Raw genomic sequence first — 20,933 nt, 5'->3', positions numbered from 1 at the left:
TTCTTACAGTGGCATAAAACCACAAATCCTGACAGCCATTTGTCTATTGTAGTAATATTTGCATTTACAATGAGGTATTCATTTTGTCAATCTTGTTAGCATTATGATCCCAATATTTTGTTCCTCTAATCCCTCCCCCGTCTCCCAAGTGATAAAGAGAGATGTGTATGGTTCCTGTGTGAACTTCACACATGCGCACACATTCACTCAGCCTGCCACCCCCCCCTCCCAAAAAAAAAAAAAAAAAAAATCAAAAATGAAATAAAAAACAAAACAAAAAGAAAGCAAGACAGGATAGTCTGCAAGTAACTTCTTTCACTTCAATAGACTACAGGTACATGAAATGCTATGTGACATAAATAGATGAATTGAAATGTTTCACCAGATGCTACGTTGCAGGAAGGAAGTGCTGTTCCATAAAGGCAGATTTCGTGATCTTCATTTGTAGGGGTAGATCTTCGCGAAATCACAGCTGCTCTTATTAATCTTGTGAGTGACCAGAGTGGACAGTCCCAAGATGCATTCAACCTTGTGTGGACGCTGCACTAGAATCCAACATGTTTATTGTATCACTGCAGAGATCATTGGCCTCACTACTGGATTTGTCTTTGTGTTTTGAACAAGACAAGTCATAGCGGTATGTTTGATGTGGTTGGTAAAGAGAGTAGTTTGTCTTCGTCTGAAGTTTTCTCACTAACAAGCTTAGTTATGTTTCAATCTAATGACTTATGTACTCACTCTCTGGTGTACAGAATGCTTGGTGAACAGACATTAATAATTTAATGACGATGCACAGAATTCAATGTTGCTTGATTCTAATTAAATGAATTGAGAATGGCGACTTTTAAAAATGTGTTTTTGAGTCCTGTTTGCAAAATTTTTATTTTTATTTGTATCGATCAAATATTTCTAGTGGATCAGAGCTATTCCTTAGTTTGAGAAAGACATTATTTGTCAGATGGAAAGAGAGTTGGTACATGAGACGCTGAAATGAATTTACTCAGGGGCATCAATCATTTTTATGCAAGCTGTTTTAAAATCATGAACAAAACAAAATGATGTTGTGCATGTCACATGACTCGACCAAATGGGAGTGGACAGCAATAGTTAGAAAGATGGAGTCTCCCCATAGCTGAGAAAGATAGAGCTCTTCTGTGAGCGATTCGGATGAAGAGGAAAAATGGGTGTGGTAAATGAAAGATGAGGATGATGGATGCGGGATGTGGTCCTCCACTAATGGAATGTCCGAGAGAATCCTAAAACCAGACATCTTAAAGTGATTTCTGTGCTGAGCTGTCCCGACAGTTTGGCACATAGCTTGAAAAAAGAGCATGACCCACTAGCCACCCCCACCCACACATACCTTTTTTCCTACATAAAATATCATCTTATGAGAGGTGATTTGGGTTGTCTCGGCACTCAGGTGTAGCTTGCATTGTTGTTAAATAGTGATTGATTACACTTTAAAATGACATTAATCATGTTACATAATACTTCCCTTGAGGCGTAATCAGGGAAACATTTTACTCATCAGAATATAGTATGTTTGAGATACCCATGCATAGATACCTCATTAGTAAAGCTTAGAAAGGGTTTGTTACCATGGTTTCTATGCAGTTCAGTATTTTTTCCAGAGTATTTTCTAAGATAGAGAGCTCTATATGCTTGGTAGGTGTCAGAAAAAAAAAATGGATGGATTATCAAAGTGATAGATTACAGGATGCAAGAAAGACATAGGTTTGTTCATAGTTTTAAATGCATTCATTGTCATGGAACAAGATATTCTTCCTATTTTCCATAGATAACATGGTGTATTTGTGCGATCAAAATGCATGTAGGCTGAAGTCATGTTGAAAGAACCTATTAGCTATGTATCACTGGTTTGCAGTAGGCGTAATGCATTTCCCATTATTAGTCCTCACCAAGCGAAAGGCTGATTGCTTGGTTATTATCATTTCATCATCGTGTTTGAATTGCTAATTACATGCAGTACAAGTGCACTGCCATCCCTCTACCGCCATCGATTTATATCTACTGCACTCGTGCTTTTCAATATTGTTTGTACATTGACGTACCGATCCCGTGTGGATCCAGCAGAGATCATTGGATTCGTCATGACAACACGCACTCAACCTGTCCCATAGCTGACCTCTCGGGAGTCCTCAACTCATTCTCATTTAGCTGTAATCTAAAGCGCTTGCCGTGGTAAAAATAGCTCGCTGACTGGGTCTCCTCTTATGTCAAGCTGTACATGATAACTCAGTACCTCTTAATGGGGTCCAGTGTTGAACTTAAACCTGTTTGTAATAATTGGAGCGGTTTACATTGCACACCTACAACTACTGACAAGGAATTCTACATGTGAGATCTCCAGTAAAGGAGACAGTTCAAATGTACCTTTTTCTACAGTTTCTCACCACACCTTGTCATTCCTGAGACATGGGTTGTGTATGCCTGCTGTGTTCATATCAGAAGTAGATGATTCCATTCCTGTTTTTTGTATAATTTGTGATACCAATACCAAACTATGGCTAACATACTGCATCCAATATCAAATTTGACAACATGGGATAGCTATACATGCTGCTGTTGCATCAGTGCATTTCTTATACTTAGATTGTTCTCGTGTCTAAACAGCTGTGTGTTCCTTAATCCACTGCTTTTGTTTGCCTTCTAGAAACTATCTTCTGAGAATTCATTAGGCTGTAGGTTGTGTGTCTTTGGCATTTTAGTGCTAATGAGGCTTGCCTATTGCAATAGGGAGTAGATGATGGTGCTGTAATTTTAGTCCGAGCAAGAATTTCACATTACTGATAAAGCATGCATCATTAACGTCATGCTACATGTTAATCTACCCAGAACTCCAGGCAGGGAAAGAGTGAGCCTGTAGCCTTCAGACAGGGTTCCAAGCATTCATATGATTGGATGATTTAACACTGGCATACATGGGACGCTAGCCATGCATTTACAATGATGGCATAAGATATGCCTCTCCTCGGTCTGTGGTACAAGATGCTCCAATGCACCTCAAAGGTCATAGGTCGCAGCTCAGCATCAATGGAGCGGTGTAGAGATCCTTGGGATGTTTAACTTGGGGGACTCGAGAGAAACAAGATATCGGGGAACCTTACGGCATCCCAGACAACTGCCGATGGGCCTCCAATAGTTGCATGCCTCAGATGTGTACTCACTGTAAGGTGAGACTCCAATGACTTCATCTACATGTTGACACTGATAGGGGCTACCCCATGATCCTCAAATGGGGAGATATATAAATACATTCCTGAGCAAAGAAGCTGCTGGTATAGTAGCAGAGACACATTCTTTATTGATGGCAAGGAAAAATTGCATGGTGTTTGCAGTATTGTACCTACTTGATAATTTCACAAATATTTGGCATGGCTCTCAGAGTTACGAGAAAAAAAAAAATCTCAGAGGAGAAGCGTGAGATATTTTTTCATGATTTGGCATCACATTGAGTCTTTACTGTGTGTGGTATCCCATACCACTGAGCTCAGAATTTCACGTGCAGGCATACACATGCTCACTCAGCATTTATAGGAAATGTAGAAGAACCCACACTTGATATTGGATGTTATTGCACGAGTCTACACACGTAGTATTTGGGAGTCCTTGAATCTTTTGATTACGTGCGCTGGGTTCGAGCAGGATGCGCATCTTTTGCGTCATTTCAGCCCAGCGTTGTTGGATGGATGGATGACCAGGGGCGGCGATTGTATTGTGTGACTGTCTTTGGCACTGTTGTCATGGAATGCTAAGGAGGCAGGGTGGATTCAAGATTGCTCAGCTCGCGGTGAGCAAACAGCCGAATGTGATGAACAGTGTCGGATTCCGGCCGTGCCGCTGCGCTTTTTGTCTGAAATCTGAAACATAGGCAACCTAAATTCGCAGAAATTCAATGAGACCTGGCCTAGAGACTTTAGGGAAAAGAAGTTTTGACTTTTTATGAGAGAGAAACATTCATACAATCCAAGCCATATCTGTAGGGAGTACTTGTAATTCAAGCTTTTCCCTCTTTCTTTCATTCAATTTGTTCAAGGTTGTTCTGTTCGTATCCTTTCCTCATTTGTGTTGACAAAGAAGAGGCATAAATAAAAGGCTTTAAGTTGCAGAAAAGTGAAAGCTTTTGATCATTAGGCTGTTGGTAAGAAGGTGTAGGCTGTGCAGAGATGTACATGTATGCTATACTTTATCTGTGCTTGCTTTCAAAGAGGGGTCTAGGGCAATTACCCCCGGATCCTTCCCCTGTCCCTAATCCTAATCTTAATCCTGAACCTAACCCTAACCCTTACCCAAACTCCTAACACTAAACCTTACCCTAACCCTAATCTTAACTCTAACCTTACCACTAACCAGTATTTAGCCGGGGGGGGGGGGGGGGGGGGGGGGGGGGGGGGTAATTGCCCGGATACATTCAAAGAGCAATAACATGTTACACAGTGATACCATTTTGACAGATGTAGTCTTTAAGAAAAGATAAGTAAAAATTACTGTTAACAACAGTATCTATTCCTGTAACAAAAGGTATCAATAGTCACAGCAGGGATTCAGAGTAGTCATCTGCCAGATAGAATGAGCTTTTCAGGGAATAATTTGGATGTAATTAGATCAAAGGGTGAGACCTTCATGACAGTCTTAGATTTCTCTTTTTCCTTGTTGGTATTGCCTAGACAGATGGCTACATTTACAATCATCGTCACCAACATATTATTGGTTGGTCACAGTACTGAACAGAAGTCTCCTTTTTATGGGGGTGGGTGGGGGGAAAGCTTGATTGTGAAGGTGTGAAACTATTATGGTATGATGACTGTAATTTTAGGAGACAATGAACAATTATGGCTGTGTTTACTGGACCAGATAAGATACAAGTATCCCTTTTCAAGCAGGGCTCTCAGTTGTGAAAGCAGGGTGCCTCATAACAGTCACGCCAAATTGTATATGTGGGACTGAGTGTCATTGGCCAATCTGTTCCAATATGTGCAGGGTTGTGTTGAGAGATGAGAAGTGCATAGTAGCGAGAAATGGCTCCCTGTGGCTATCCAATGTCATTACTGTGTGGTGTCCTCTTCCTTCAAACTGATGCTTAATGTCAAGGAACCATGCAGGGAACTTTACAGAGTGGACAAAGAATGGATATGATTCCTTTGTCTGGTTGTTCCGTATCATCATTAGTGTCAGGGGATCTCTTCGGTTGCCAATTTGAGCACATTTACCAGTAATTGAATCATCAGGGAATGGTAAGAAAGTAATTGCTTACTACCTTCAGGGTTCATTTCCAGTAATATTGATATCAAATTTTGTAAGATATTACAAGTGTGTCACTTTTCTTATTGTTTGATATTAAGTGTGCACTTTTGATCATGACAATGACAAAGGGTGAAGGAAATGAGAAATATTATGAAAGCTTTCTTGATGGTTGCAGCGGTACAAACCAAGTTTGTTGTCATAATTGCTACAAGGCAATCAGAGGCCAAGCCTCAATATTTGTAATAAAGCTAATTTAGTGTCATTTCATCCGAAAATCGACACCATAATGGCTGTGTACTGGAATTGATGCTCAGTATAGATAAGAAGGCTAACGATGCTTCCTCTGGGATGTAACGAACCGTATGAAGTGCTGCGTGCATAATTTATGAAACCATACATCATGTATCTGTACGTAGGCGGATATAACACGGCGATGAAGGTAAACCGTTTGATACCTTGCTAGCCACTGGAATGTATGGTATGAACACAGATAGTGAGGCTATAGGGTAGATAGAGATCAGATAGAAAGAGAGGAGAGAGTCGAGCAGCTGTACACGAGTAGGCGAAGTGTAGCTAGCTTACATGGTACAAGGATGGAGTGGGCTTTAGCCAGAGACTTTTATAGTGGGAGATGAAGGGGAGTATCCATGAAATTGATAATAATATTTATTTTATGACAATCGCCTGAGCTGTTGCCAAATGGGCATGACATAAATGTTAGAGCAGTGAAGTAGGCTCGCCGCCTTAGCATCAAACGCGATGCAGTTTGATCTCATTGAAGCTAGGATGCGATGATGCCAAGCTAGAAACGTTTTGATATCTCAGTACTAGCAAACGAGATGATGACCAGCCCTGACTGCTGGTAAAGTGCAGATATTAATGAGGATGTGTGAAGAATGGCTATGGCATATTTATTAAGCCTCATATACAGAAAAAAAACTGGATTGCAGTGGGATTGATGTTACCCTAGACCTAATGTGATACCATCAGAAATGATAGATAATAGAAATCAGTATGATAGATATCCAGGTTCCATTTTCATGTAAATGAGATCAGTTAATTCAGAATATCTTATACCATTACCAATTTGCCATGCATGTACAGAATTTGTGTTAGTTTTTTTTTTCTGTAATTTAAATGATGGAAGATTTACATGATATTCTCAAATTAAATTATAAAGAAAATATCCCCCATGAGCAGAGGACCACTGCGAACATATATGTACCCCCCCCCCCCAACAAAAAAAGAAAGAAGATAAAATTATATTTTATATATCATACACACACAAAACAAAGCCAGAAATGATCCTTGGTTTAGCCCCTGTGAATTAGCTCTATGTGTGTACAGAATTTGCACTCTCGCAAAGAGCTGTGAAAAAGAGACTAAAAAATCTACTGTTTGCATGGTAAACATCCTCCCACGTGTGCACACTAGGTTACAGTGTACCTTAGGGGTCGGTCTTGATGTATATTCTCTATCTCTCTCCCATGTCAGTATCTACTACACACACAGGAATGAATAACTCAGTGCCATAGCTGCCTATACTAGGGTGCCTCACAGTGTGTGTTGTATTGACTGACTACAGTCACAATGAGCACCTCATAACATATATTTCTATCTTCCTATATTGCAGTGCATTAGCATTATTGTTATAATTACTTGTAATAGTAGTACTAGTAGTAGCAGTAGTAGTAGTAGTAGTAGTAGTAGTAGTAGTAGTAGTAGTAGTAGTAGTAGTAGTAGTAGTAATAATAGTAGTAGTAGTAGTAGTAATAGTAGTAGTAGTAATAGTAGTAGTAGTAGTAGTAGTAGTAGTAGTAGTAGTAGTAGTAGTAGTAGTAGTAGTAGTAGTAGTAGTATAGTAGTAGTAGTAGTAGTAGAAGCAGAATAGTGATAGTAGTAGTAGCATCAACAATATCAGTAGTAGTGGTAGAAGTAGATATTTTTAGCAATAGTATTAGTACAAGAATTCTAATGGTAGTAGTAGCATAAGCCATGCATGTGCTGTAAGTATCTATATCTCTTCTCTTGTAACAGATCTCTGACTATTTCTGCTATTCAGAAGAGGCCAGAGCATGTGGAAGTAACCATGGCAACATAACTGTCATTCAAGGGGATGATGCTGGCGTTTAGTTCATAGCAGCTCATAGCTTGGCCTTGGGCAGTTTAGAGTGAATTGGAGTCCTTACTGGTAGAATATTGTTAACTGATGACTGAAGTTTTAATTTATTGTTTGAAGTAGCCTGGTATCAAGGAAGCTTGACTGCAGTATACAAGAATGAAAGAACTTTAGGGTGTGGCTGTTGGTTGTTTTTTTTTTTTTCCCTTTTCCTATTTGGCACATTGCAATGAAAAGTACTATGATGTAAAGGACAGAGTGAGAGCTAATTACGGCAACACATCTTATGTGATGAAGGGATGCATATTTAATTTACTCACTAGCAGAAATTTTAATGATAAACCTCATAGCCTATGACCTTCAGTATCATAGCTGGTATTATCCCCTCACAGTGAAGTTAGAATCTTCAGACCGAGACTACCTTACATCCAGCCTTAGCTCAATGGCTGACGTTGTGGAAGCTCGTGGAGACGGCTTCTTATAACTGACCAAAAATACATTCTATCTTCCCTTATTGTTTTCATAATTTCAGGTAATTTTTTCCCTGCTTGTTTTGTCTAATAGAGCAGCCTATCTATATCACTGTGTCTTGAATAGATGTCAGTCAGTTGTTCCTGTAATCTTTGCACAGTTCCTGACATATTTTCCTTCTGCAAAAAAGACCAAACAAACAAACAAACAAAGAATTGGTATTGAAATTTAAAAAAGAAAATGACTTGATGAAGCATTTCAGATTAGTTTTGATAATTGCATTGTAAGAGATAGGACTTTATCATCATAGGCAAATACATGTCTCAAAAATGTCGCAACTACTGACTTCACATCTTAGTATGGAGAAAGTGCAAATGCAGGATTTTCCTGAAGTTAGTGTTTAAAGAAAGATGCAATATTAACTGATAAATTTGATATAGCATGGCTAAGAGCCTCCAAGGGGTAGTCCTTTGAAAGCTTAGAATTAATAACCTTCATGATGAGTCAATTTTTTGTAGGAACTAATTAGAATGATTAAAAAGTATTTTCAAACACCCACCCACACAGGTCTCAGTAGTATGAAGGAGACTTATGCCATTGGATGACTTGATACTAACATTGTAGCTTATATAATGTGTATTCATGTGTGTATGTGTGAATGTTTGTTCACGTATGTGTGTGTTTATGTCTGTATGAGTTTAGAATGTGTGTGTACATAAAATATATGTGTGAACTTGTACGCATGGTATGAATGTTTGTTCGTGAGTGAGTCTGTATAATGTGTAACGGTGGATACAGGCTTTGAAATGTACTTGTATCTGTATGAGTTTATATACTGTATGTGTGTTCATTTAAGAATGCGAACTTGTATACCTCTGTGGGTTGATTGTGTGTATGTTTGTGAGTCTGTATATTTGAAATGGCATGTGTAGGCTTTGTGATTTAATTATGTTTGCTATTCCACAAGGCCTGTCAGATTACTCTGCCTATCTTTCCTGTTCCCACTGTTTGTTAGTAAATGTTGACTCTGTCTCATCAGAGTGGACAATCAGTTGGCTAGTGTCCACCCAGCCACTTCTAGTGTTTGACCAGTCCATCCTCATATTTTATATAATATATACACACAGGACTATACCAGTAAAGAATTCAAGGACTTGCCAATCAAAATAAAGTTGTCTCTTATTTCTAAACTCAGGTTTTTGTAATATTCTTGGATGAAAAGGCTTCAGTTGCCGTCCAGAGGTGATACCAAGTTTAGCTGACTGACTGTACACCTAGAGCCAGACACCAATGAAAGGGGTGCAAAGTGTTCACCCCCTACCACCAGTGCCCTCCAACTATTGTCATCCACACACTTCAAAAGGCGGTGACCCCAGGTCGACCTCTGGGAGGAATGATATAAATTCAAAGCCAATAAACCATTTAATACTGCGATTGATTTCTTGTTTGAAAGATACCAAGAGGAAACAAATTAAGGCCGTGCTTTCAACTCTGAATAACTTAATGTCCCCTTGAATTGTTGCTGTTGCTCAGATGTAGTTGAAGGGAGAAGGTACGTCCTTGTTATCGCTCTGCCAAGTTTCCTAAGAGTGGGTGTGTGGTATGGCGTATGGGGGGGGGGGGGTGGGACCCAAAACGGTTGAATAAAATTTGTTTGCGTTCACTTGTCTGAAAGAAAATTCTTCTGAAGAGTGATAGACTGAATGGCTGATTGAGTCTGTTTGATGGTGAATTGGAACAAATATTGTATCCTTGTTTTGGGAGTAATTGAGATAGGTCTGATGAACTTCACTTGTGGCAGACTGTTGAGGGTGAATGCACTAATATAAGAGGATATGTGTACGGTGTTCTCAGCTCAGCGTGTTTATTTCGAATGCCAGTCTGTATGTGGGTGTCTCCTCTCCCTGCCCTAAATTGTATCCTTTCAACTGATTATTTGCCCATATACCCTTCAAGTTTGCCTAAAAGAGGTGAATTATCTCTCGATGCCGGCTGTTCTTTATTGAGCTCATTCCATAATGACATTGTAGAGTTGTTGCAGTAGTAATTGTGAGGAATGGAGTTTCATTTCCATTACATGTGTTTTCTTTTTTCCTTGCAGTTTTCCATAAGAGTTTCATTCGCATAGAGTGAGTGTAAGCATGTGCAATTGGTCGGTTCTATCATATTCCCCCTTACTTGTGCTTACACAAGCACAAAATAAGAATACACACATACACAAAATAAAAATACACACATACACAGACACACACATACATACACACACATGATCACACCCACATACACACTCATATATAAGCATATACAACCCACATACACACATACTAACATCACACATGCACACACACACACACATGCCGAAATTGAACAGATGTGCGTTCGCGTTGTATAGGGAAGTTTTGCACTAGTTCTTTAATGTCCATTGATTGTCTAATTCCTGTCATATCTTGTCTTCTATTTGACACCCCACAGACAAAGATTATATGACCACAGCTCCAGTGGATGTCCTGGATGCGACACAAATCATGTTGACTAGTCTCGAGCCAAAGACCACGTACGAAGCCCAGCTACGAACGAAGAACTATGCAGGTGCAACCAACAGTGAGGACGCAGAATTCACAACTGCAGGAACCGGTAAGACTGTGTACCACATCACCCTCTCTTAACCCTTCCCTTTTTATCCCTAGCCTTAGTCTTTCCATAGTCACTATAGTGGGCATATTATCCATATTATTCATAAGTCAGAAATGGTGGCTAATGGACAAATCACTATTTCTTCTAGAGATTATATATCAATCTATCTATGCATTGTATAGACCAATCAATGAATAGCAACATTAGATCTTGGTGACTGAATATTAATTACACTTCTACAAGTAATAGAATATATTCCTTTCGTAACCCATAATATCCACTGTTGAGATAAAATAAACTGATAGCTGTCTGACATAAAGGCAATATCCGGGATGAAATTATGTGACTTTTATCCTGTCCTCTCTCAAACAGGCAAGAATATAACGGTCGTACCGGAGAAAGGTTTGGATAATTATAACATCTCCATTTGCATTCATTTTGCCATCTAATCTGTCATCGGTTGAGAGCAAAAGGGCATAAGTTGACTTGTGTCCTTCTGCTTCTAATGCATCCATCACTACTCTCTCATCTTACCTTCATGTCATTCTCCTTCTTCCTCTTGCTTAACTCTCTGAATACTGAGTGTAAGGCAAACTGATTTGAGCTTGTGGCGAGGGTGTACAGTCATGAGACTGATCTAGTAGTCAGTGGGTTAAAGAGGCTGTCTTTCTTCCTTACAGGAGAATTCCAGACAAGTTTAAAGTCAGTCTGAAAGGAAAGAGTACAATTTTGCAGGCACCAATAGTAAAGATCTCATCAAAATCAAATAAAAATCTTTAAAAACTTTGTGACATTGTTCAGTTGTGCTAATTTTTACAAAACAGTTCTCGAACATTTGATATGAGCATGTAAAGTGAGTGAGCTGATGATTTCATATTCATTGTTTCTGTTAAAAAAGTATAGAACATACTGTTATGCTGTACTTCTGGCTTAATAACTTCAAAATAATGATCAGTCAGATATGTTAATATTCAAGATTTGGGCGTAAATGCAGTTGAAGAAAAAAGTGGGATATTTCTAGATGTTTATGTACAACTACACACCAAGTTTTGAGGCAATGACATCATCAACTCAATCGTTTGCGCATAGTTATATTGACTGTTCAAGAAGTGTTTGTGAAAATTTGCAGAGTTTCACAATTTCATAAAAGAACTTCCATAGTTTTCGTCCAATAAAGGTCAATTTTTTTTTACTGTTGTGCTTATAAATTTCGCTCTTTCTTGTCAGACTAATCTTTATCTGGTCCAGAATTTCCCTTTTGAGACATTCAAGGGTATCAATGCCTCATCCATAAGAAATATGAGATGTTGCTCTCTCCAATCCATCGGGGTATGCAAATTTCTTTGTGGGAAAAACATGAAAGCACAATCAATTTTTCATGCACCCTTTGCCTCCACATGGACATGTGACTCACTATTAGTTCGAGGTCCTGAAAAAATGAGACAGTGTACAAAACGTCTGCCCTTTAATAATCATTGAAGTTGCCATAGCAACAGCTAGTTTGTTTAATTTACCAAGCTATTGCATAATTTCACTGCATCCAAATCTTGGAATGAGAAGTCTAAAGTGACAACTCTTTTTTTATTTGTCCAATTTTCATTGAAGTAGCCACAGGGATTCTAGCTATTCATTTTGTGATGCCACAAAATCTTTGAAAATCCTTTTTGGGTTCTTTTCTTTTTGAGGGGACTGAGTGAATGACTGAGAGAGAGAGGTGTATTTTGTCACTGATTCTATTCCTGTACATCCTTTTCATGCCTTCACCATACCTCTTCATCTCTACTGTATTTTTCCTGCTGACTTGCGATATAATTTGAAATGCTCTAATCACACTGTACATGTCTCTGATCAGAGACACAGTTATGCCCTAACCCCACTCGTATAAATGCATGTTTGGGAGAATGACAATGTAGGATTAGATTGTGAGCAATGGTTTTCTCTGAATGCAGCTGTTTAATGAGTGGCAAAGCACTACGGAAAGACAACTATGGTAGAAATTAACTTTGACAGGAAAAAAAATTCCCCAGGGAATGTCAAGCAACTTTGTTGTTGTTTTTTTCATGTAAAATACACACATTTGATACACTGCAGTTACATCTTTGGTTATGGCGAATTAAAGTGTCGTCCAAAAGAAGAAAGGGAAAAGGGGCTTTTTCATGAAAATCATCAAAGTAAAGAGGTGTGCAATTATTTCTACATAATCATTTGCAGCGTATATGTTGCAATAAGTCTATTGCAAGTGATTGAAAATGAGATTTTGCTTTTTGCTTTGCACTAAATGCTCAAGAAATGAAATCCATGTACATTATTTTTTGTTGGGTTTTTACACCTCATTTGAGAAAATATAGTTTTGATATAAAAATACATGTTCATTGATAATATTTCTCCATTATTACATTACAGCTTTGCCTTGCGACATATTTCTTTTGAAACCAACATCCAAAAAATATATGTTACACACAGGGTAACAACATTCATTATCATTGATAAACTTATTCACGCAGTGAAGCAATTTGTGGAGATAAGAATGTGATTAGATTACAAACACTTAATAACTTAGAGTAACTCCTCCAAAGTAGGGTGCTCTTCTGGTTATACAGACTTCTATGATATGCTTCAAAACAGACAATAGAAAGGAAAGTTTTGGGATAAGAAACATGTGTTTGAAATTTGTAAAGCAGTTAGAATCTAAGAACAATTTGAAGAATGATAAGACGATAAATTTCTCTTTTAATTAGCCCGTAGTGTGTCACCAAAACATAGCATCCTATTGGCCTGTCGTATGACAGACATAAGTTGATCATTCCTTTCTGCCTTTGACCATGATATCAGACTTTTCTTTGATTTTAGCTCTGAAGGATTGGACTACCTCTATAGTTGCCACAGATAGAGCATATCAGATCATAGATATATTTAAAAAAAATGACATTAATGACAGACTATACATCTCCATGTTGGCTTGTTCATATCGTCCTGATGCTTGAAATTTGTAAAATTCATAAGATAATGTCCAAATTTTCAGATCACTGTTGGTGTTAGTTATCGCTGTTTCTAGCTTTCTCAGGAGAGTAAATTTCTTCTGCCTCTTCTTGGCTGAGTCTTGGTATTGTGATCTTATGGGGAAACTTTGTTATTAATGCAGAGTGGGAAAAAAACCAGCTAACATTGAATTAACACCTTGGCAAGCAAAGCTGCTTGAATGTTGTGATGTTCAAATGTTAATTGCCGGATGCAAGTTGTGTAGTACTGTAAAAGTGGAAATTTATGTGGTGTGGAAGTTTTCAGGCATTTCACGTGACATGAAAATCGCGTGAAAATAAAAGCACACTAATTTTTTGCTTGTTATATGTCGGCTTTCTAACATACGATTTGAAGGTTTGTGAGGAGCAGATGGATGTATTTTTTTATACGTCCAAAAAAAAAAAAAGAATCCAGTTCTGTTACCATGCTTCATATTCTTGTTCTGACCCTGGTGACCATGTTTAAATATTTGTTTCTCATTAATGAAGGTAACAACCAATCATTGGTGCATGATTGAAATTTAATCCTCGATGTAAATGCATGCAAAGGTCACCATGTTTTCATGTAAAAGAACAAGATATTATGACATCAAAATGGCAGGACACATAATATATTGTTTGTTTTGTCCTGTTTTATGTTTTTTTGTGTGTGTGTATTTAAATGTGTGGAAGGTATGTGGCTTGGCAGGAGGGAAAGAAGCAGAAAGCATTTTTTCATCACTCATTTTATTTTATGATTTAGGGATTGCTTTATCTTCATGAGATATGAAGTCACTACGATGATTTGATGTATTCTGTTAAAAGGAAAATTGTGACCTTCGTGACAGATATCTTAAGACAGTCGGTCAAATATTCACCCATGGCATTATACAATGGTTGCTATGGTGATGTTTGTGCTCCATTATGTAACCATGGCACATATTGCTGGAGAACCGTAGGGAATGTATTAAATGAAATGGCATGGATATTATTCCATCTTCAGTGGCATGACAGTATACAGTGTAGCTGTACTGCATGGGTTGTCATTTAGGATCTCTCTCCCTTTCTCTCCCCTCCCTATCTGTCAATTTATCTATCATTTCATCTATCTATCTATCTATCTATCTATCTATCTGTCTGTCTATTCATTTATCTTATTATCTACTTATCTATTTATCTATCTATCTCTATTCATATACTTATGTATCCATTTACCTATCTATCAATCAATCTATCTACTTGTCTATCTACATATCTTTCCATCTAACATTATTCATTATTAATCTATTTGTCTTATCTATATATCTGTCTATCTCTGTCTATCTGTCTATCTATCTATCTATCTATGTCTAGCTATCTCTCTATTTTTCTATCTTTATGTATATATACCTCTCTCTTTTTCACAGAATATATCATTGTGTTCTCTTCTTCCCTGCCCCTACTCCATATGCATGCAAAGGACTTGGCTGTTACTGCTACACAAAATTGAGACTGGGTGGTAGCACTGATGGAATGTTGGCAAAGGTCATAGGAGAGGGAGAGAGAGAGGGGGGAGAGATAGAGAGAGAGATGGACAGACAGACAGACAGATTGAGGAAGAGAGTTAGAAAACAAGAAGAGAAGTGCAGTGGTATTGTATGCCATACATTGATAGGATGATGAAAAAAAAAGGCTGTATCAGTATAATTTGCTCCTGGGTCCTTTTGGTATCTACATCAAAATATTTGTTTTATATTTCACAATAACAAATACTTGTGAAGATGAAGTTATTCTGCTTCAAGAGTAGATGTTCCATTCATGTCTAATTTGTTTTTTTCGGGTAAATGAGCAGAAAATCAAATTGCATTGCTTAGTGGTAGTGATAATGCCAGTTGTAAGTCAGTTTATCCTCCATACTGATAAAACTAGATGTGTTCAAGGACTTCTTCCCAAATTGTTGATCAAGTGAGTCATACATGGCACCAAGCTCACAAACTTTTACCAAGTCAAACATGATTGAAGCATGCCGAGAAAATTCAATGCATTACCCTCAAGACTGTTTGCCTATAAAAAGCTATCAGTACTTTATTCCCCTTGTATACTGTCAAGAAGTCGCGTGGCCAATTGTGTGGACCGTGTTTGCCCCCTTCCCACTCCACTGCCATTGTCCAAACAAGCCTGCCAAACTTAATCAAACTCATTGCCTAGCAACAAACCCTAGCGAGCATTCCATTATGCTCAACCCCCTTTGCACTAATACACAGTGCTATATGTAGGGTATGCCACTGTATATATATTGGTTGTGTGTTATGACACTGATGGCATCTGCTGTAGTGGCATTGGATGTCAGATACACCCAACACACACACAGATATTGAATAAGATACTTAGGGTCATCTAGGCTGCACTGTGTGTATATTCTCTTCACTACACAAGTTACAGGGGTATAGAACTGATAGAACTGACAAGGGCAGTTTGTGTGCCAATGAGTATACAATATTCATCATCTTTGAGCAGAATAAAGGTAGAATATCCCCGAATCTGTCAGTCATGTGTAAGCTGTTAGTAAATGGAGAAAATAAAAACAATAGCACTGAAGTCTTAGTGTTTAGGATATAAGAATACTGGGAAAGGAAAGGCAATGCCTGGCACATTCAACGTAATTATTATTAGTCTTTTTCGGGCGGGGGTGAAATCAGAGAATATGAAATTACAATTTTTACAGAAATGCCGACTATGTACTCATCTGGAATGATCTGAATGATGTCATGTAACCAGTAACACCATCGTACTCATCTCCAGTCAGTGCTAATGACTAAACGATAACTAAACTATATGTATACAAGCATGGAATGTGACCCTGTCCTACCATATATGCTTGCAGCCACAGACATTATGCGTTTTTGTACCATTGCAGCTTTCATTGAAGAATGAGTGAGGACAAAAATAAAACATGCTCATGCAATGCTCAAAACATATTATTTTGGCAGCTGGCAAAGTTAAATATCCGGAGTGTTTCAAAAAGTCACCAGGGATAAGTTGTGGAAGAATTGTCTTCACATTTTCTTTATCTTCACAATGCTGAAAATGTAGTGTAACATGTGGTTAAGGCAAAGGTAAGTAGATATAACTCATTTCTCTAAAGACCACAAATTTGCTGATGGAATGACTATGATTAATAAAGACCGCATCCATGATTTGCACATTCTGTGCAGCTGGTTTCAGAAGAGCATTGAAGTCTGCAATTGTACTTGAAATAATTTTTACTGGTTCTCTCCCTCAGTTCAGAACAAATGAGAAATAGCATACTCGGGGGGAAAATCTGATGTCGAGAAAATCCCTCCTTAAACTCCATTACAGCGTCAAATCTGACTGTGTCCTTGATTGTATCCGTTGTTCCTACAGATACGGTAGTTGATGGAGGCTTTATGATGGGAACATGGCTTATAGCTCTCATCTGCATCATCATCCTTCTCATCCTCATCCTCCTCATCATCTGCATCATCAAGAGCCAGAAAGGAGGAAAGTACAACGGTGAGTATGCCACAGTGAACCAAAGTTTGTAGAGATAACAAGATACGAAGGCGCGCGATAAAAATGGACACAAAATGGCTACCCTACATGACGATACAAAAGAGAGCTAAGTACAAACTCAGTACACCTAGAAACACCATTCAGTTCCAAAGGTCTTGGTATTTTTATTTTCTTAAAAAGATTTAAAAATTATGGTCGTTGCTTTTTTTCGGTTCAGGGGATTATTTTGAAGAACGAGGTTTGAAAGTAATAAGGATTATTTTGTGGAGGTAAAAATTTGGCAACAAGATGATCTCACAATCTAAGACGCTTGATAAACAACAACATCTTCAAAGACAGCGCGTCTCAGGCAAAGACACACATCACCTGAGACGCGCTGTCTTTGAAGTTAACTGAGTGGTCTCAGGTGATGTGCGTAATACACATGAGGACCGTGTGCTGTCCATTTGTTTTGTACAAGATCAGTGCGCACTTTCCTGTCTTATCAGTTAAGCGTCTTTGCAGTGAACGATCTACCCCCCTACCCACAGGCCTGTCTACTCCCTACCCACAGGCCTGTCTTCCCCCTACCCACAGATGACATGCAACCCAGTAGAATCATAGAAGGGCCTTGACAAATATAGCCCTCTTTCTTCTTGCAATCTCATACAAAATGTAACACTTACTGCAGTAAATATCACAAGCTTTCATGTCAATTTTGTTTTCTAAGTGACTTTCTCATGAGCCACCTTCGCTAGGAAAATGATGCTGAGGAAGAGTATTAAGATTAGAAAAGATCTGTTTGATGGACAATTAGAAATCAAAATGCATCAAATCAAAATGCTTCAAGATTTTCCTCTTGACTTTCTTCACCTGTACACAAGCTGCTTCTACAAAATTGCGTCCCAGTGAAAATTCTAAGTCTCCTATTTCGACATTTCAAAAGTACCATGAATGAAATGTGGTGATATGTTGGCAACAGAAAAGGATTTATAGCCAAAAATAATTTACAAACTAGAGCCAGTACTTGTCATGAAATCATCATGGTCTCATCAACTGTAATTTGATTGATTTCTTCGTACAGTATCAGACAAGGAGAAGCAGCTAAAGAATGACATCGAGAGCACGCCGCTGAAGGATGACACGGGCTTTGATGAGTACAAGCCTCCAGGGTAGGTCCTCTTCAACAGTATAGATAAAAACTGTGTATAGCGCCCTCTTTAGTTTCTTCAGCTACAGTGATAAAGTGCAATAAACCTTCTGTAACACAGTGCCCTACTTACTGATGAAGGAAGTAGAGACTGATTTTTTAGATGTGTGAAATTTACTCTTCTACCCTTTTCATGCAAGCTGAATTAAATCTAGTATTTTGGCAAAACAGACACAACTATAACACTTTAATTCATACTTCATCAAAGATTCATATATCACAATATTGCACTAGTCAATGTAATGAAAGACAGTGAATTTATGTAGAGCTTGAAGTCTACTATACTTATGACTGATCCACTCCCCAAATGAACTTGTTCATATTCTATTTTCAGTGAGATTGATGTTATTCCACCTAAAATTAAAACATAATCTGTAGGAACTATAACCGCCTAGATTATTTCAAACATTGAGTAGCATTTCATACAGACTTTCATGAACTTTTTTTATCCAATACATTTTGTGAAGTACCTCTGAACTTGGCAATATTTTGCAAGTACTGTATTTCTAAGAGATTGATGCTTCACACTCTTGGATAGTTGTGGCTGTTTTAAGATAGATTTATCTTGAGAAGATAATATTTCTGTCTGTTGAATCTGGGTAATCATTCATGCCTGGTAAGAATAGATTAGGGGAGAAGCAGAAAGAGATTATAATCCATGTTATGTTTTAGATTGTCCATGCTCATCACACTTGGCTGGGTGCAAGTGACCATGCCCACAAGTGTTTGAGTGATCATACCCACAAGTGTTTAAGTGACCATGCCAACAAGTGTTTAAGTGACCATGCCAACAAGTGTTTAAGTGACCATGCTCACAAGTGTTTAAATGACCATGCCCATAAGTGTTTAAATGACCACACCCACAAATCTTTATGTGACCACGCTCACAAGAGTTTAAATGACCACACCCACAAGTGTTGATTTTCTTGTCTCTTTCCAGGGAGGGGGAGGGACTTGGAGGGTCCCAGGGCAGTCTGGAAAGCGAGCCAGGGAGCAGTGAATCAGACTCCCTCAAGGAGTACGCCGATGGAGACCCGGGCAAGTTTGACGAGGAGGGGTCGTTCATCGGTCAGTATGGTGACAACAAGAAGCAACGACCAGCGGAGGAAGGAGAGCAGGGAGGAGCAGCGTTCTCCACGTTTGTCTGAAAGGCATCATCGCCGGGGGCAACGGGAGGAGTGCTCTAGGCTCTCCTACTGTTAGTACAAGAAACTTCATTTGAAAACGGAAATTGGACATTTTAAATTATTAATTGGGAGGCCAGACCGGCTAGAGAGATTGGAGTGTAGAGTTTGACGGAAATTGACCGGCAGCAGACGTCCTCATGGAAATCCAACCAAGACCGTACTGGACATTTGATGGACAAGCTTAATTACAAAGTTGAGATGCTTCTGCTGTTGAAGATAACAGTTAATGCAAGTGTGATTTGGTTAGAAATGACTAGTAAACCTTTGATTCATTTTTGTTTCTGTCTTTGGTGAAAGATTGTCCTCTGTATTTATATTTGACATAGTCGATAAGTATGGATTATATCAAACAAAATGACAAAAAAAAAGGATGTTCCCTTCTGTGCTATATGTACGGGATGAATTGGTGTGTGTATGTGTGTGTGTGTGTGTATCTGTGTGTATCACAGTGATTTGCAGACTTGACCACTTCCTATGAAGGGAGCACTTGAGTGTGTCTGTTTGAGTGGACTCCTGCTATGTCCCCACTTTACTTGAATGGAAGAGTCTGTGGAGAAAGTGAACTACCCGTATACCAAGGTTCATTGTAGGACTCAGCATACACAGACAGTGGTGTATAGGAGTCTGCCATAGACTGGCAGAGTTAGATAATGACTACATTCAGCATACACACCCTGACTGCAGGGAAAGCCAGCCACGCCCCCCTTGCCTTGTTGATGTTGTGTCCCTAGACAAGCCATGTGGCAATTGCCCAATCTTCTGGTGCTGTGGGTCTAACAAGCAGTACTATGCGCTAGTGACGATATGTCGGGGAGGGGGAAAGTGATAACGTAAAAATCTGCTGCGATACTGTCGTCGGTCTAACCCCCCGCTGTCTAACATGCGTCACATTTCCAGGATGTGACTGTTGTGAATCTTCTATGCTTCCGATTTGACCATGTGCTCTTGGACAACCGTGCTGCTTCACCATTCCTTCCCTGTCCTTTGATCTCAATGTTAACCCTAGGACTACCACTTTCTTCTACCAGTGTCTGCCCCACCCACAAATGACTCAAGAAGCAAACCAATCAAATTCAGGCCCATCCTTTCTCCCACAGCAAGTGTGTATATATTTCTATGCATTTTTATATTGTTTTATGACAGCAGTTAGATCAAGTAATCTGCAGTAACTGGCATAGAATTATCCAGTATATCATAGTAAGCAACCATTTAACAGTTGTGTTAACCTTTTGGCAAAAGAGTGTGTGTAAATTGATAAGCAACAAGAACATTTTGATGTAACCATTAATATCATGCCTCAGATGTGAAATTGGAAGGGGGGGGGGGGGGATAGTTATATAACATTCCCTATCAGCTATCCAAAGAGAGACTGTATGCTGGGAAGAGGGTAGGAAGGCATTCTTTTACGTAGAATAACAGACAATGATAATAGCTTTTTATTAATCTAATTGTACAATTCCATTTGTACATATTTCAACATTTAAAATGTTGCTGGTATCCATAATGAATCTGTTGGAGCAAGTATCATATATTTTTAAATATTTTTACTTGTG

General features: G+C 38.6%; 1 protein-coding gene across 1 annotated transcript in view; it reads left to right on the top strand.

The window, feature by feature from the left end:
* LOC139708907 (neuronal cell adhesion molecule-like) overlaps window positions 1–20,695 on the top strand; it is a 67,562-nt gene extending 46,867 nt beyond the window's left edge. The window contains exons 21-25 of the mRNA XM_071620872.1: window positions 10,331–10,492; window positions 10,865–10,894; window positions 16,876–17,004; window positions 18,068–18,155; window positions 19,134–20,695. Of these exons, the coding sequence (XP_071476973.1) occupies window positions 10,331–10,492; window positions 10,865–10,894; window positions 16,876–17,004; window positions 18,068–18,155; window positions 19,134–19,341 (617 nt within the window). The 3' untranslated portion in view covers window positions 19,342–20,695. The remainder of the gene's footprint in view (window positions 1–10,330; window positions 10,493–10,864; window positions 10,895–16,875; window positions 17,005–18,067; window positions 18,156–19,133) is intronic.
* The last annotated feature ends 238 nt before the right edge of the window (window positions 20,696–20,933 follow it).

This window comes from Diadema antillarum, unplaced genomic scaffold, assembly GCF_040938485.1.
Source record: "Diadema antillarum isolate AM-2024a unplaced genomic scaffold, OU_Dant_1.0 seq00001386_RagTag, whole genome shotgun sequence".
Classification (NCBI taxonomy): domain Eukaryota; kingdom Metazoa; phylum Echinodermata; class Echinoidea; order Diadematoida; family Diadematidae; genus Diadema; species Diadema antillarum.
Note: the sequence above shows the minus strand (reverse complement) of the source record. Positions and strands in the feature narration are given on the sequence as shown.